Genomic DNA, 18,090 nt, shown 5'->3' on the forward strand with positions numbered 1-18,090 from the left:
GAGCTCCTGAAGCCATCTCTTTTCAAGGCCATGAAGTGATTTTCCATCTGAATTCATAAAGGGGATCAGTGTCAGAACTATTCTTGTGTTATCTCGTGCTGGATTCAAAACCTCTTAACAGATAAATAGCCTAGAAATCTTATTTAAAGAACCAGTCATCAAAATCTGAGAAATTTAGTTATTGTGTATGAAAAATTTGATAAGCAGCCAGTTATTTGGAACCTACCAGGGATACAAGTTTGAAATGAACAATTGTCAAGATCCGATAAGCATCTCAGGAATCTATTAATCTTCTCCTGCGTATAGCTCAGAGAGCTTGCTTGCTCCTCAAACAGAAGAAACTCAACTGACACACATTTATCTGCTGCAGCCTGAAGCAAAAAGACTCAGAACTGAGAAAACAAGCTAAAGCACTAACAAATACATTATTTACACATTTGACTAACCATAAGAGTGTTTCTAGCTTCAGAATCCATATCACTACAGCCATTTTGAAATTCAATATCCCTTGAATCTAACAGAGAATACTTAATCCTAATTTCCCAAATTTAACAACGAAAAACCCTAATTTCTCAAATTCCCGAAACCCTTATTTCACAAATCCTAAGAAATATTGCTCGAAAATACTTAATTAATACAAACACACACACAATCATGTTTCTAATTAGCCAAATAACAAACTAATCAACGAATAACCCATTTTCCCCAAATCAAGAAACTCTAATTTCACAAAAGCTAAGAACCCTAATTTGAAATCCTAAAATACAACAATTCACACAACCAACGAGACATGCATACCTTGAATAATAGATGATTGAAGATAAGAAAACGATTTCGAATCGAAACTCGGAGATCCAGTCAACTTCTCCCAATTTCGCAGCCAACCCTCGCCGGATACAACCATAGAAGACGCCGTGGACAACCAGAGTCGGTGGAGATGATGGCCTAACGGAAGAACGTCGGCCGGAGTTCACTCACATCGGAGATTCCATCGGAGATTCCAACGATTTCTCTGTTTCGTCGCGTTTGAGAGAAAGAGAGAGAGAGAGAGAGAGAGAGAGAGAGAGAGAAAGAGAAAAGGGGAAAACAAAAATCACGAAAGCGTTTATTTTTCCTTCTTCAATACAAAGTACTCAACCAAAACTTGACACGTGGACGGTGCTTTTTAATTTTGAGGCTTAACTAAGCCACGTTTCTTAACAATTGGCATGGTTTTTCATTTAATTTTGAGCTAAGATTTTTCTAAGAACACCATAAGAAACCACCGTTAATGGTGGTCTAACGTATGTAGTTGATGATTAAAGTAATGTCATAAAAAAAATTCATATTTAAAATGGCTTAAATTTAAAAATTGGCAAATTAAATGATATTTTTCTCTAAAGAATTGGGTACTAGCCAATTATGGCACGTTTTTATATAAATCCGAATCGTTTAGCTAATATCCTCTTCTTTCCCGCGCATTAAATACCCAACTTTCTTCTATTCTTCTGAGTACGAAACCCTAAAAAGCGACAGAGATGGATGAACATGGCAATCAACAGAGTAATCCCTTCAACGATCAACGACCTAGCTCCGGTACGATCGTTAGGATTCGCCTTGAGAATTTCATGTGCCACAGTAATCTCGAGATTGAGTTTGGCGATTGGGTCAATTTCATCACTGGCCAAAACGGAAGTAAGTATCTTTTTCACCAAATTTGGCCTTTTAAATGAGTGAATTCGCTTGCGGCTTCCTTATATCGAGCTGGGTTTATTCTATTTTCAGTAAAGGAGGGGTTTTTAGCTTTGATTTTGGTTTCTGCTCAAAACTCATGTTTATGAATACTCAATTCGAACTCTGGAATCATTTAAATTTATCGAATTTTGAATTATTGACCAATTAGAAGCTGGAATGAGTTTTGGAGAGTGCTGTTTTTGCTGTATGGTTTATACCGTTAGTGTGGTTTCGTGATTTTCAGGTGGTAAGAGTGCGATTTTGACTGCTCTATGTGTCGCCTTTGGATGTCGAGCCAGGGGAACTCAGCGCGCCGCTACGCTAAAAGATTTCATTAAAAATGGATGCAGGTTTGTGCACATTTGCTTCTCCATGAGATAAATTGCAGAAATGACATAAATTTCTTCAATCTATTTGGTTTTTTTTTCTGCAGTTATGCCCTTGTTCATGTCGAACTGAAAAACCAAGGAGAGGATGCTTTTAAGCCTGAAATATATGGTGATACTCTGATTATTGAACGCAGGATATCTGATTCTACTAGTTTAACGGTTCTCAAGGATCATCAAGGTGAACAAATGCTTTGATGCTATCTTCGTAGTAGTCTGTGCTTCTTCTTGATTTGAATGTGATCGCCGTCTCTACATCTGTTTGCGCTACGATTGTCATTGTGTATCTTATTACATGTTAGCTCAAGTCTTACTGTGTATGTCATGTATAAATTCAAGTAATTGATTCAAGTGGGTTTCTTCTTAATTGTGCTGTGCAGGAAGAAAAATATCTAGCCGAAGAGAGGAGCTACGGCAACTTGTTGAACATTATAATGTGAGCTTTTCTCTTTGCAAGATTAAAAGTATGATCATTTGTGTTATATCAGATTTACGTGTTATTTGTGGTATTCATTGCTTGGATCTGAATTATGCTTTCTTTGACTAGATTGATGTTGAGAATCCCTGTGTGATAATGAGTCAAGACAAGAGCAGGGAGTTCTTACATTCTGGAAACGACAAAGACAAATTCAAGGTATATCCTGCAAATCTGTATTTGCTGAAGTAAATTTTGTTGATAGTTTTACTGAAAGCTTTTGTTTTGTAGTTCTTTTATAAAGCAACCCTTCTCCAGCAAGTCGATGATCTTCTTCAAAGTATTGGCACTAAGTTGAAATCTGCAAATGCTCTTATGGATGAGATGGAGAAGACCATAAAACCAATACAAAAGGAGATCAGTGAATTGCTTGAAAAGATAAAGAATATGGAACATGTTGAAGAAATAACTCAACAGGTTCTGCATCTGAAAAATAAACTAGCTTGGTCATGGGTATATGATGTGAATAGGCAGCTCAAGGAGCAGAATGAGAAGATCGTGAAACTCAGAGAACGAGTGCCTACTTGTCAAAATAAAATTGATCGGAAACTGGTAAGTAATATGTTTCTATTACCTCAAATTTAGACTGCTATGCACAGGGTGCATGACTTGTCTAGCTTTCTCTCGGATACTCTAACACTGAAGTTTGGTAGTTGTATCAAATAGAGAATGTTGAACTTTGAGGTTAGTTCTACCCTAAAACATTCTTATAGGGCCATACGGATTGTCCCTTGTGCACTCTTCATTTAGGAGAGGTTGAGTTTCTAAAATGTTTATTTGCTTACACACTTATATACTCGACTGTGGCATCAATCATACCTTAGCATATCGCTTGAATCCTTCATCTTGAAGTTGATTATAACTGACCTTTTATGTAGGGTGAGGTGGAATCTTTAAGGGTAAGCTTGACCGAGAAGAAAGCTCAGGTTGCCTGCCTGATAGATGAATCAACTGCGATGAAGAGAGAGCTAGAGTGTTTGCGACAATCAATGAAGAAGGTATGTTAAAAATTAGCTTTTAAAAGAGGGTCCCAGTTGACGCGATTACCCTTGAGTATGTAATTTGACAATGTATCTTTCCTCTTATATACAAACTATATTTTCTTATTCAGCAGTTAAGAAAGAGGATCAAATGAAAGGATTGGATTTATCAAATAAATTTTTGTTATTAAAATATTTGGATTGCATGACTTCGATAGGCACTGCTCTTGACCTCGTTAATAGAATATCTTGTTGTGTAGCTTTAAAACTGCGTTTGGTTTTGATACTTTTGCATTTGTGTGTACTTGACATACAATTTAAAACAGGCTGCTAGAGAGAAGATTGCTTTAGAAGAAGAATACCATCATAAGTGCAATAACATTCAGAAGATTAAGGATCGTGTTAGGAGGCTTGAACGACAGATTGGAGATATTAATGAAATGACTATAAGAAGCACACAGGTCCCGTTTTTTGTAAACTAAGATCCTTTCAGTTTTATGCTCAGTGTTTGGTATCGTGATTGAGGCGTAGTTTAGTGTGTGTGAGTGTGTAGAGGTGTATATACTCTTTACAGGCTAATAGTGATGCAGGTTGAACAATCTGAAATCGAAGAAAAACTGAAGAAATTGATGCTAGAGGTTGAGAAGGCTGAATCATTGCTTTCCAGGTCGTTATGTTTTTCTATTTCTTCTCTTGAGCTATCCTTTTTCACTGTATTCTTCTTTTATTTGGCTAACCATGGATTAAAAATTTTACACTTTTAGTTTGAAAGAGGAGGAGAACATGGTAATAGAAAAAGCATCAGCCGGAGGGAAAGAGAAGGAACACATAGAGCATATGGTATGATGATGCTTGTAGTTTTTCTTATCAAACTTAGTCTTACAGTTTACTCTATTATCTATTACCTTTTTCTTGTCGTCTTTAAATATATTTACATTCTGCTTTTTTTTGGCCCTTTGGCTTCTAGATTAGAGACCATGAAAAGAAGCAAAGAAACATAAACGCACACATCAATGATCTGAAGAAACATCAAACAAATAAGGTGCTTATCCAATTACATGGATGGACTAGCAGGCCCTAAATGTTATTTCTATTCTTTTGGAGAATGATAATCTTGAGGATTAGCTGGATAATTTCAAACTTCTCTTGCTAGGTTACCGCATTTGGAGGGGACAGAGTCATTAATCTTTTGCGAGCGATTGAGAGACATCACCGCAGATTTAAAATGCCACCGATTGGTCCGATTGGTCCGATTGGTGCTCATGTGGTAAGTTTCTATTTTTCCCTTCTGCACATTTGTGCACTAAGAAATTCAATCGAGTTAGTTCGCATGGTTTCTCATATGGACCCTGCATGGTGTAAAGAAAAGCTAACATTTTCAAGTGTTACGACAACAATCTCTGCTGTTTTAGTGTGAATTCTTCTAATCATGTGGTGTTCTACAGACATTAATCAATGGTAATAGATGGGCTTCTGCAGTTGAACAAGCTCTAGGCAACCTCCTGAATGCCTTTATTGTGAACGATCACAAAGATTTAGTTACTTTGCGAGACTGTGGAAAGGAAGCAAATTATAACAATCTAAAGATTATCATCTATGACTTTTCAAGACCAAGGTTCAAATCTGAAAAAGATTTTCCAATATATCTGTTTATGTTCTGCTTTGATGAATGGATAGATTTAGTTATATTGCAAACGTTATGATTATTGTTTATGCAGGTTAACTATACCAAGGCACATGATTCCTCAAACAGAACACCCAACTATTCTCTCTGTCTTGCACTCAGAGAATACTACTGTTCTTAACGTCTTGGTGGATGTGGTAATCTTAGTTTCAGATTTTCTCTGTATTAGTATATTACTAACTATATAGTGATATTCATTTTAGCTTTGGTTTCTGGATATTTCCAGAGTGGTGTAGAGAGGAGAGTGCTTGCAGAGAATTATGAAGTTGGCAAGACCATTGCCTTTGAGAGAAGGCTTTCGCATCTGAATGATGTTTTCACTATAGATGGATACCGAATGTAAGTTGCCAGTTAGATTGGCAAGAACAAATACTTTAGTTCAAATTATAAGGGGAGGGACATAATATATCAGGTGTTTACAGATGTGTAAAATGAGATAATGATTCTACCAAGGAAGAGGTTTGAGTTCAGATCACTAGAGCCCACTTTTGATGATTTTACTGAGTTACTGACTTGATTAGTGGAAGATCTGCGTCAACATAACAGTAATCCACCTATTCTTTGCTTAGGTTTTCCCGTGGGCCTGTTCAGACAACCCTTCCTCCCCGTTCCCGGAGACCTACTCGATTGTGTGCTTCTTTTGATGACCAAATCAAGGATCTTGAAATAGAGGCCTCAAAAGAACAAAGTGAGATACAGGAATGCAGGGGACAAAAGAGGGAGGCAGAAATGAATCTCGAGGGTCTTGAATCAACAATGCGTAGACTGAAGGTAGTGTAACATCACTACTGTCTCTTTAGCTGTATCCATTGTTTAATGCACTGGTCATGTCGAATTAATGTGCCCAACTTTTAACTGTCTTAACTGATACATTACGTTTGTTTCCGCAAAGCTTAAAGCTTGTTTGGATTAATAACCATTTTGCATATTTTTTTGTCTATGTACAGAAGCAACGCACCCAACTAGAGAAAGATTTGACAAGGAAGGAAATTGAAATGCAGGATCTGAAAAATTCAGTCGCTTCTGAAACCAAAGTATCACCTACTTCAGGTGTTAATGAGCTTCATCTAGATATCATGGTTAGTGATATTGGTTGAAACCGTTTGATTGTCAATATTTCCCATAGCGTCATTCTTGATTGCACTCTTTTTATCTCTCAGAAATTCCAAGAAGAGATAGAGGAGAAAGAATCCTTGCTAGAAAAACTTCAAGACTCCTTGAAGGAAGCTGAACTAAAGGCTAATGAACTTAAAGCTTCATATGAAAAATTATATGGTATGTTGGCGATACATTTATTTTTCTTGGATTTGTGTAAAAAGCGTGAAAGATTAGTCATCTTGATTTACAGACCAATTTGCTTTAATATAGTTCAAACTAGCTACATTCATTTGATCTAAAACGTACATGCAGAGTTAGCCAAGGGGAAATTGAAGCCCTTGAGAAAGCTGAGGATGAGCTAAAGGAGAAAGAAGAAGAACTCCAATCCGCAGAAACGGTGCACCTTCTTTAAGAGTTTGGTTCTTTACTTGTTTGCACTTAGAACTGAATTGTGATTCTGTTTCAGGAGAAGAACCATTATGAGGATATAATGAAGGACAAGGTCTTGCCCGAGATTAAACAGGCTGAGGCTAAATATGAGGAACTTAAAACGACGCGGCAGGTAAGAATATGCAATTATGAAATTCCGTTGGTAATATAAACGAAAAGGGACAAAAATATCAAAATGAACAATGCGGTTTCGTAGATATATTTTTGTATGCAAGTTAATTATTCCTCTTGGATTCATTTTTCTAAATACTTTGTTCAACTGCTGAATTTTCAGGAAAGTAACGAGAAGGCCTCCATAATTTGTCCTGAGAGTACGATAAGAGCTTTGGGTCCTTGGGATGGGGCCACTCCTTTGCAGCTTAGTGCTCAGATTAACAAAATAAATCATAGACTGAAGCGAGAGAATGAGAAGAGCTTAAGTTTCTGTGCCTTGTGATTGTTCCTACATACTGAAATAACCCCTTGAATGCCTGTTAAGGTTGCATGCTTTTGTTGATACAGGTATTCTGAATCAATCGATGACCTCAGGATTATGCACGAGGAAAAAGAACAGAAGATTGGGAAGAAACGCAAAACTTACAAAAGCTTTCGAGAAAAACTCAAGGTTTACAGATCTTGCAATTGTTTATAGACATATTTTTCCTTATCCAAAATTCCGATATATATGCTAATTCATTAAATGTGTGTAATCAGGCCTGCAAAGATGCAGTAGACTTACGGTGGAACAAGCTCCAAAGAAATAAAGATCTTCTGAAGCCCCAATTAACTTGGCAGTACGATTTGTTTTGCCCATTATTGCCAATACCATTGGATAACTTCTAGTTCTCTCTTTAGTTATGTGATTTTCATATGCTATTTTCCTTGATTTGGTGATCATCAAAGCAGATTTAACTCTCATTTAGGAAAGAAAGGTATCAGTGGAAATATCAGAGTCTCTTATGAAGACAAAACTTTGTCCATAGAGGTAACTGGTGCCATATTTCTACATTTTGCATGTAATGTGTCCATCTAATTACATTAATTAACTGGTTGGTTGCACTTTTCTATTCGACAGGTTAAGATGCCTCAAGATGCAACAAACAGTGCTGTTCGAGATACTAGAGGGCTTTCAGGTGCTTCTTCTCTACTCTAGATTTGAATATGAATGAATTATATAGCACATAAAGTTACTCATTCGAGAAACGTTAGAACAAGGTTCAATGGATTAGATTAAGTATCTCAGCCCTTGAAGATGATACTTAAAATCGAAGAATCTAAAATTATTTTGACCTTTGTTTACTATTGCCCTCTATGTTGTCCTACATTTGAATCTCTGGAAGCTAATTCTACATTGAGAGTATAACCTTATTTGTTCAAATTATCAGCTATTCCATTTTTAGCCAGCTTCAAAGTTTGATCAATCCTACTCTTGTCATAAATTCCAGGTGGGGAACGATCTTTCTCGACTTTATGTTTCACATTAGCTCTTCACAATATGACTGAAGCCCCAATTCGAGCAATGGACGAGTTTGATGTGTTTATGGTAATCTTCTTTTGGGAATTCTCTTTCTTACATTACATTGACAACTCGATCTCAGTTTGCATAGTATCATACACCACTCCCTCTCATTTACATCTTTTGTCATGCTTGGAGCTACTAAAACACAATTCAAACACCTTAAGAGAAATAAAGTGTTAATGATTTGGTTTCTGCAACCTCAGGACGCAGTTAGCAGGAAAATCAGCTTAGACACATTGGTTGATTTCGCATTGGAACAAGGTTCACAGTGGATGTTCATCACTCCTCATGATATAAGGTAACTTGCATCCACTTAGTGAAGAAACACACATTGTTTCGTTAAAGCATAGGAACAGTTTTGTAACATTGTAAATCTCTCTTTGCAAATTACACAGTATGGTAAAGTCACACGAGAAGATAAAGAAGCAACAAATGGCTGCTCCTCGTTCTTGAGCCAAAGAACCTCACTTATTTTGTAAATTCTCAATAACTTAATTGTAGTGGGAATATGAGTAAATTCTTTCTTTTGTTTCTTCTAATCCTACTTTTTGGAAGTTTCTCTTTTGTCAATAATCTCAACAGATAGATAATAATGATTAGGATCTAGTGGCTTCAGATTTTGGATGGAAAAGATTGAGAGTGACAGGTTTAAATATTTCTTCTTCAGTGTGCATTTGAGACCGTTTGTGCATTATTCCTAGAAATCTAAACAGTTTCCATAACGAAAGCTAACAAAAAGAGACCGAATCTTTCGTCCTCTTAGAGAGAGACAACAAAAAATATCATTTTTCTTTTCTTTTACAAAATCTAAAATCCCTAAAAACAAAAAACTTCTCTGTGATTGTAAGTTCCTCAAAGCTTCAAACTTTCCATTTCTATTGCTGCAGAAATCCGTTAAAAAGTTTTTTCTCGGGAAAATCAAAACCAAACCTTTTTTCTCCGAGAGAAACCCTTGAAGAACGTTGCTTCGGAGAATGTGAAGTATTATGTCTTATAATACGGGGAAGAAGGAGAGTAGTCCAGTTTCGCCATTGAAGAAGCGACGAGCGAGCTGGTCGGAACTTTGGGTTAACCATCACCAGTTATTGTCTTCTTCGCCGCTTGATTTAGCCGCAAAGTTTCAGTCTTTGACTCCTCCAATCTCCAAATCCAAAACCCTACTTCCTGATTTCACGCTTCTCTTACCTGACCTCATTCTCATCAGAGTCATTGAGAAAATCCCTAAATCTCAACGGAAAAATCTCTCTTTGGTTTGTAAGAGATGGTTTAAACTCCATGGTCGTCTTGTACGGTCTTTTAAGGTTTCGGATTGGGAATTTCTAGCGTCTGGTCGGCTGATTTCGAGGTTTCCCAATCTGGATACTGTTGATTTGGTCAGTGGGTGTTTAATTTCGCCGCCAAATTCAGGTATTTTAGTTAACCACAGGATAGTTTCGTTTACTGTTGGTGTAGGGTCTTATCAGAGTTGGAGTTTCTTTGAGGAGAATTTGTTGTCTGTTGATATAGTTGAGAGAGGGCTTAAAGCTCTTGCTGGTGGTTGCTCTAATCTCCGGAAACTCGTAGTGACCAATACTAGTGAATTAGGGTTGTTGAATGTAGCTGAAGAGTGTTCCAGGTTGCAAGAACTCGAATTGCACAAGTGTTCTGATAGTGTTTTGCTTGGCATTGGTGCGTTTGAGAATCTGCAGATCTTGAGATTAGTTGGGAATGTCGATGGTTTGTATAACTCTTTGGTTTCGGATATCGGTTTGATGATTTTGGCTCAAGGGTGCAAGAGACTGGTGAAGCTTGAGCTTGTTGGATGTGAGGGAGGATTTGACGGGATTAAAGAGATAGGCGAATGTTGTCAAATGCTTGAGGAACTCTCTGTTTGTGATCATAAGATGGAGTCGGGTTGGCTTGGAGGTCTTCGATATTGTGAGAATCTCAAGACGCTGAAACTTGTGTCCTGTAAAAAGATTGATAATGATCCAGATGAGTGCTTGAGTTGTTGTTGTTGTCCTGCTCTCGAGCGATTACACTTGGATAAGTGTCAATTAAGAGATAAGAATACCGTAAAGGCTTTGTTTAAGATGTGTGAAGCAGCGAGAGAGATTGTTTTCCAAGATTGTTGGGGATTGGATAATGATATATTCAGCTTGGCAATGGCTTTCGGGTACTAAAAACTTTATCTCCTTCTTTTGTGCTTTTGAGGTTTGATAATGGTTAACTGAACTGCATTGGGGTTTTGTAGCACTATATGAATCTCCAGGAACAATGTGATCTTTAAAGTTGGAGCCTTTAGTCAATTTCATTACTGCTAGTAGTAGTAAACCTATTAGATCTTGTTGATAACTTATCAACCTTTTGCCAATTTCTTTGTTCGTTGGGTTTGCAGGAGAGTGAAGCTTCTGTATCTAGAAGGATGCTCATTGCTAACAACATCAGGTCTAGAATCCGTGATTCTACATTGGCACGAGCTCGAACATCTGAAAGTGGTTTCATGCAAGAACATAAAAGATTCGGAAGTCTCTCCGTCGCTGTCAGCTCTATTCTCAGCCTTAGTAGAATTGCAGTGGAGACCAGACACCAGATCCCATCTCTCTTCAAGCCTTACAGGGACCGGGATTGGGGGAAAAGGCGGAAAGTTTTTCAAGAAAACATGAAAGTTTATCACCTAACACTTAGCAACTCTCTCTTTAATGTTGTTTTTTTTTTCAAAAGTTTCTTAGGTTCTCTTTCTTTGTTTCTTCTCGTTGAACAATGTAGCAATTACTGTAAATTCTACTTTTTATCCAATTCTGTTTGTAATCAGAGATTCATAGCTACGGGATCACTATTTTACCTTACTTTCCCTTCGAACAAAGATTGATAAGAGACTTGACCCCAAAAAAAAAAAAAAGATTGAGTGGTGAGAGAAAAAATGGAGATGCGGGGTATCGATCCCCGTACCTCTCGCATGCTAAGCGAGCGCTCTACCATCTGAGCTACATCCCCTTTCGATACTTTTATTATATAGTAATCAGTAAAGACACCTTCAATCAAATATCATAAAGACACCTTCAATCAAATATCATTGTTATTGGAAATGTTGAAGTATCACAAATATTATAGAAGTATTTTCTACCTTTTACTTATTAGAAATAGATTATGCCTTGCATGTTAAGGAGTTATTTTTAAATTGATTAGGTATACGAAAATAATAGTGATACGAAAAGAGAATAATTTTTTTCTTCCTAAAATCATTTATACTATATGCTAAACATTAATAACATCCTTAAATCCTACAGATTTAAGTAGTGAAATATCTATATATTATACAGTATATATGTGTGTGTTGCCCAATTGAGAAAAGTGTACATGTGAGGTCCGGTTACATACAATATTGCCTAATTAGGCCAGTAAACAATAAAAAAGTGTTACAACTTAAATTAGGTTTTCTTAAGTGGTTTAGGTTCATCCATATATACATTCATATATCTTTCTTTCTTTCTTTTTCGTTTTACACCAAGAATCTCACATGGTCCGGCTTTGTTCCATCCTATGTGATTTTCATTTTTGGTAGAAATAATAATGTGGAGTTTTTATATTATAAAATCAATAATATGGAGTTTTCAAATAATTCTTTCTGTGTTACTATTTGCAATTTGTGCATGCGATATACCAGACATATTAATATATTCTTTTGTCATGAGTATTTGATTAATTAAACATTTGTAATAAAGGGTTGCAAGTTTCCTTTTAAGAAAAAGTTAACCAACTGCAATTTCTCGTCTTCTTTAGTTGTTATTAAGGCCGGTCATAATTCGGAGATCCACATGTTAGCAAGAAGCATTTTACTAGGCTACTAGCATAAGTTAGTTTCTTTTAATTAAAATTGGAAAAAGTCTACACAATAAAACTAGGTTAAGAAAAAAAGTGACACGCACATATTTATAGTAATAATGTTCTTTTCCGCTTTTTTAATATATTAATTTTAAGTTCTTTTCCGTTTCTTAATTAGCTACATGCATAATCACAGAGAAAACAATTTTTGATCTGCAGGGAGTCATAACATATATATTTTGGCAAAGGAAGCACATTATTCGAATTGAATTCGATGTGGTAAAACAAGTTAATATTTTCGTCCAACCAATTGAGTATATACGTTAACAGTTAACACTCATTCAATGATCAATAAGAGTTGAATCCATTTAACTCTCAAAGGATCATTTATCTTTATTACACTCTTATGTGTTTTTTTTTTTCAATAGTATACAAGATGCGTAGAGGAATTTTTGTCTAATCGTCCATCATTATTGTATAGTTTTTCCCTTTTTCCCATCCATTTTGCCAACTCGTTCACATCACACTGTACGGCCATTTTTTTCTTTCTTTTCTCTGTGTTCGAAGAAATGCACCCAAAAAAAGATTACGTTCTCAATTGACTCTAATAGCCACTAAGGAACAACCACGTAACTCGAAAACAGTACTTAGCCAACGAGGTCAACTATCGCTCCATTGATAAACATAGTTAGCTTTCATTCATGACACGTGGTTATTTATAATTGGTTAATAGCTGGCACCTAAGTTTTTTTATTTGTGATTAAACTCGGCATGACGTGGCAGATGTGGACAAGTTGACTATATGCTAAATTGCTAATGACTGAAAGTCTTTGGGATTGCTCGAGAAACAGCCAGACACGTGGTCTTGTCTTATTAGATCTATTTCCTCAAATAGAAATATTAGTCGCTTTCTTACTAACCTAATTTGCAACATTTTCTATAAATAGAATTTTAATTTATTAGACGACCAAATCTTATTGGATCAGTTCTTTGCTCACCCCACGATTTTATTCATTACAATATTATCCTCTAATCCACTATTTGGACAAACAAATTTGTCATTACTGCTGGCTTTGAAATTGGAAGAAGATTGATATTAGAGCTTTTCTATAAGACATAGGCAATATCACTTATATAGAAAAAGGGATGTCTATTACGATAGGTACTTACTTTAACGGGGTAAACTATTTTATAGTAAAATAACATTGAAAGTTAATCCTAAACGTATATTTTTCCCTTTTTTTACTACGTCTAGATAGATAAGAGTTTGTATTTTCGCCGAGTCTGCATTTGCATTTTCGCCGAGTCTGCATTTGCATTCTCATTTGGGACCTCAATATCTGGTTAATTAAATAAAAATATTCCTTCTTTTTATTTGAGGGTATATACTAGGTCACCAATATACCTTTGAATAGGTAAATTATACATAACAAATATATGGCCTCTTTAGTGTAGCTATGTGTATATGTAATGTAACCATATAGCAATAGGTGAATTATAGACACCAATATGGCTTTAATGTAGCTATGTGATACATATACACGTGTATATGTAATTAAACATATTGATACATGTAGTTTGAGTTCAAATATTGATTAAAATGTAGATGCCGTTAATGGATGTAGATTAGTCAAGAGCTCTTTCTTTTTTTTACGTGGATGAGTAGTAATATTGTTGGTAGATTTACTAATAAGTATCACCTAAAATATTACCCAACAAACGAACTATTTCAAGTATATAATTTTTATATAAAAATAATCAGAATATTAAGAACAGAATGTTAACTAAAATGTAGTTTTAGAATCAATAAATGAAATGATTATAAGATCTCTTCCTGGTCGAGAGTTCTTCTACTATATGATTCTATCCTATGCTAAAAAATTTAGACATTTTTCTAACTGTAAAATAACACATTTTTGACAAATAAGGAAACGAAATTAAAGAAAAATAAGAGTAACGGCAGAAACACCATTTGTCAAACATATTCATGCCTTCCTGACACTACTTTTGGGAAGACGATAGTTATATACTTATATTTAAACTAATTAATACTATTATAAGTTGACAAAAAAACTAAATACTACTAATATTATTAATAAATAGAGTATTTGTGTCGAGTCACCAGAATTTTAACATTTAATTACTTGTAATGACATGCGCAGACTTCTTTATTTAAGTTTTAAATTAATACCGAAAACGGTAATTTTAATAACTCGCTGAAATCATATAACATTTCTTGGCCCTTATTCATTCATTGTATAGCTTAACGAACGAAATATATTTGGGTAATTCGCTGTATTTTCATTGTAACGTTAATTAGTAATAACTATTCACCGCGTTAGATTCAAAGAACCAAAATTAAGGCAACTCTATTTCTATTTTTTTTCCAAATATAGTTTTATTAATTTGTTTTTAATTACAATTATTTTTCAAAAAAAAAAATAGCAGAAAAAGGTGTCTTTCTTTTTAAAAAGGGAAAGTGCAAAACAAACTAGCCAAGTTGCGTTACACACTACGTATCTTTTCTCCTTTCACAAAATATATATTTTTAATTTAATACATGAATAAATTTGTATGATGAAAAACGATCATTTTCGTCAAAAATTCCACCTTTCTAGTTCCTTTTTAAGTTCCTCTGCGTCTCCTTAATCTCTCTTCCTAACTTCTCTTTCACCTTTACTCTCTCTATCTCTCTTTCTATATATATATTCCCTGAACTTATCTCTTGAAAACATTCAAGATCAAATCTCTCTCGATCTATTCAAAGAAAAACTATTTAAGAAATATATGTTTTGGATCAAATAAGGGTTTGATCTTGTTCCGGAATCAGGTTTTTGCTTTTCTTTTAGGGTTTAAGGTTTTTTTAAAGAAGATGGAAACTTTCGGTGTGTTTCACAAGGAAGATGATGAGCAGATGGATTTGCCTCCTGGTTTTAGGTTTCATCCAACAGACGAAGAACTCATAACCCACTATCTTCACAAGAAGGTTCTCGACATCAGTTTCGCGGCTAAAGCTATTGGTGAGGTTGATTTGAACAAAGCTGAGCCATGGGAGTTGCCATGTAGGTTCAGACAAAACATAATTATTAACACACATCACATGTCTAAATTCAAACAAGGTTTTGAAATCTAATGAGTTCTGTTTTATGTTTTTGTTAAACAGATAAAGCAAAAATGGGTGAGAAAGAATGGTACTTTTTCTGTGTGAGGGATCGAAAGTATCCAACCGGTCTGAGGACTAACCGAGCAACTCAAGCCGGTTATTGGAAGGCGACAGGGAAGGATAAGGAAATCTTCCGAGGTAAATCGCTTGTGGGTATGAAGAAAACACTTGTTTTCTACAGAGGAAGAGCTCCTAAAGGCCAGAAAACAAATTGGGTGATGCATGAGTATAGGCTAGATGGGAAACTCTCAGCTCACAACTTGCCTAAAACCGCTAAGGTAAGAAAAAAACATAAAATCAAAGCTTTGCTCTGTTACTTGCTCTGTTTTCCAACTCTGTTTTGTTTTGTTTTGTTTTTTCCATTTGTTTGATAGTTTTTGGGGTTTGGTTCCATTTTGCAGAATGAATGGGTGATATGCAGGGTATTTCATAAAACTGCTGGTGGTAAGAAGATCCCGATTTCGACCTTAATCCGAATCGGTTCTTACGGAACCGGGTCCAGTTTACCACCTTTAACCGATTCTTCACCATACAATGACAAAACCAAGACTGAACCAGTTTACGTGCCCTGCTTCTCCAACCACGCTGAAACTAGAGGAACAATACTCAATTGCTTTAGCAACCCTTCCCTTAGCTCGGTCCAACCAGATTTTCTCCAGATGATTCCACTCTACCAACCTCAATCTCTCAACATTTTGGAGAATCTACAGAGTTCCAATCCGGTTCTTTCGCAAGACCAATCAGTTTTACAAGCGATGGTGGAAAACAACAGAAGGCAGAACTTCAAAACATTGAGCATCTCGCAGGAAACCGAAGTTTCGAATACCGATAATTCATCGGTTTTTGAATTTGGGAGGAAACGATTTGATCATCAAGAAGTTCCATCTTCCTCTTCCGGTCCGGTTGATCTTGAACCTTTCTGGAACTACTGAAGATTCAGAACCTGAAAAGTCCATTAATTTAGGTCACAAGTAAGAAATCTTTGCTAAGTTTTATCCTTTTAGCGTGGTGTGCTAAGCTTGTATAGATTATTATCACTACTTCCACTATTAGTGTTTCATATTATTATATTCAACTAAAGTTAATATTGGAGAGGATAAAAATGAAGCATTTTAGTTCGTAATATTTTTTTAAAAATATTTGCAAATTTAGGATTCAATTAATAATATATTGTGTTTGATTTAAAATGAAACACAAACTCACGTACATTTCAACTAATGAAGGATCGGGATTCTTAGCAAAAAAAAAAAATGAAGGATGGGGATAATTTCAGCTATCTAAAATTAATTTATCATAGTTGAAAGTTGAAAGAGACTATCCAATTAAATAGTTTTCCACATCGTCATTCGTCATAACGCTAAAGATTAGTCTCCAACAAACCATATAAGTATTAGGAACCAAGCCAATGCATAACGAACCATATCGTTTTTACACATGTAACTGGCGATAAGACACGACGAGCACATATCTTTCGCAGAAATACATAAAACATCATCACATGCACCAACATATTCATTTGTATGTGTGAATGAAAAAAAAGAAAAAAAAGAAAAACATATTCATTTGTATGTGTGACAGTGTGAGTAGCCTGTTGTAAAAGGATAGTACGTCAAACCTATTTCACACGGAGTTCCGAGGAAAACCGACGGATAGACAACACACCACATTTTGTCCAAAAAAAAAAAAAAAACACAACACACCACATATATTAGATATGTGGTATCGGAATCCATATAAAATAGTTTCACATAAATAAAAGTCTAAATGGCATTTATAGATCCATCCTAAATCGACCATCTCACGGATATATTTCTCATATTAAGCATAATATTTACTAAGATAAAATTATCATTTAAAGAACTTAATCAAATTTCATTTAAAGGAGAGAACTTAATCAAAGTTAAGGGATATAAGTTTTAAAAGTTTTTTGGTAAGTATATTACTAATGACTTTTGAAAAAAAAAAGTACAAAAAAATATTATCAGTAAAATACGAAATAGCTATCTTTTACTGATTACTTTCTCCGTTCCTAAAGAATCCAAGTTTTTTTTTAAAAAATATTTAAATACGAGAAAAATGTCGTTTCTTTCTAGAGGCGATTTTCAGGGCGATTTCTTTCCGCCTTCACACCCTTTCGATTCTCCACGCCGGAGTGATTTTCCGACCATTAATTTCCGCTACGCTGTACGGAATATTGACGGCGGTTTCCTTCTGCCTGGTAGTTTCCATGGCAGTTACAATTCTCCTATGCTTTCGGAGGGTAACCACCCTCACAAACCGCCATGGAAACCTCTCTATAAATCCAATGATCCTCTTTCTTTGATTTCACATTCCAAATTCTCTCCTTTCTCAACTCTTATTGCATCAATCATGAGTGACAGACTTCGAAAATCCGTGCAAGATCTCAGTTTGGGCATCGATGACGAACCGGTGTCTTTGTCTGTTGAGTTCTGTTCTCAGGCGGCTTTGGTGAACCGTTTCTCGCTGGTGGTGACTACAGTCAACCCACGGAAGCAGAATCTTCGTGCCCTGATTGGACAGATGCCAAAGGTGTGGGGTTTCCCTAACTCGTGTGTTGGCCGGATTTTGGATAAAGGGAGGGTTCAATTCAAGTTTCAATCGGAGGAAGCGATGAATCTGGTTCTCCGACGTGGCCCTTGGTCGTTTAACGACTGGATGCTCTCAATCCACCGTTGGTATCCAAATATCTCTGAGGCAGAGATGAAAATCATACCATTTTGGGTCCAAATTCAGGGCATTCCGCTCTTGTACCTTACCAATGCAATGGCTAGGTGTGTTGGAAATAGGCTAGGGAACGTGGCTGAGGTTGACTTTGATG

General features: G+C 35.7%; 3 protein-coding genes and 1 non-coding gene across 4 annotated transcripts; 3 read left to right on the top strand and 1 right to left on the bottom strand.

Moving 5' to 3' along the window:
- The first annotated feature begins 1,373 nt into the window (after positions 1-1,373).
- Positions 1,374-8,939, top strand: LOC9309390 (structural maintenance of chromosomes protein 6A). Its single transcript, XM_021021766.1, has 28 exons — positions 1,374-1,674; positions 1,958-2,063; positions 2,147-2,280; positions 2,480-2,535; positions 2,647-2,733; positions 2,806-3,126; positions 3,453-3,572; positions 3,881-4,015; positions 4,145-4,221; positions 4,319-4,394; positions 4,522-4,596; positions 4,708-4,821; positions 5,000-5,169; positions 5,273-5,375; positions 5,465-5,577; positions 5,808-6,009; positions 6,186-6,317; positions 6,399-6,513; positions 6,651-6,733; positions 6,803-6,898; positions 7,061-7,197; positions 7,288-7,390; positions 7,480-7,559; positions 7,672-7,750; positions 7,841-7,898; positions 8,211-8,308; positions 8,488-8,582; positions 8,680-8,939. Exons 1-28 carry the CDS (start codon positions 1,518-1,520, stop codon positions 8,735-8,737), a joined length of 3,180 nt encoding a protein of 1,059 aa, XP_020877425.1. The 5' UTR covers positions 1,374-1,517; the 3' UTR covers positions 8,738-8,939.
- A 43-nt stretch (positions 8,940-8,982) lies between these two features.
- LOC9307352 (F-box protein At5g07670) lies at positions 8,983-11,077 on the top strand. Its single transcript, XM_002871236.2, has 2 exons — positions 8,983-10,439; positions 10,662-11,077. Exons 1-2 carry the CDS (start codon positions 9,271-9,273, stop codon positions 10,927-10,929), a joined length of 1,437 nt encoding a protein of 478 aa, XP_002871282.1. The 5' UTR covers positions 8,983-9,270; the 3' UTR covers positions 10,930-11,077.
- Positions 11,078-11,187: 110 nt separating this feature from the next.
- TRNAA-AGC lies at positions 11,188-11,260 on the bottom strand. Its single transcript has one exon. It is a non-coding gene; the product is annotated as a tRNA-Ala (tRNA).
- Positions 11,261-14,662: 3,402 nt separating this feature from the next.
- On the top strand, positions 14,663-16,376 carry LOC9307353 (NAC domain-containing protein 79). The gene is made up of 3 exons (XM_002871237.2): positions 14,663-15,150; positions 15,252-15,529; positions 15,653-16,376. Exons 1-3 carry the CDS (start codon positions 14,961-14,963, stop codon positions 16,181-16,183), a joined length of 999 nt encoding a protein of 332 aa, XP_002871283.1. The 5' UTR covers positions 14,663-14,960; the 3' UTR covers positions 16,184-16,376.
- Positions 16,377-18,090: the final 1,714 nt, after the last annotated feature.

Source organism: Arabidopsis lyrata (assembly GCF_000004255.2).
Source record: "Arabidopsis lyrata subsp. lyrata unplaced genomic scaffold ARALYscaffold_6, whole genome shotgun sequence".
Taxonomy (NCBI): Eukaryota; Viridiplantae; Streptophyta; class Magnoliopsida; order Brassicales; family Brassicaceae; genus Arabidopsis; species Arabidopsis lyrata.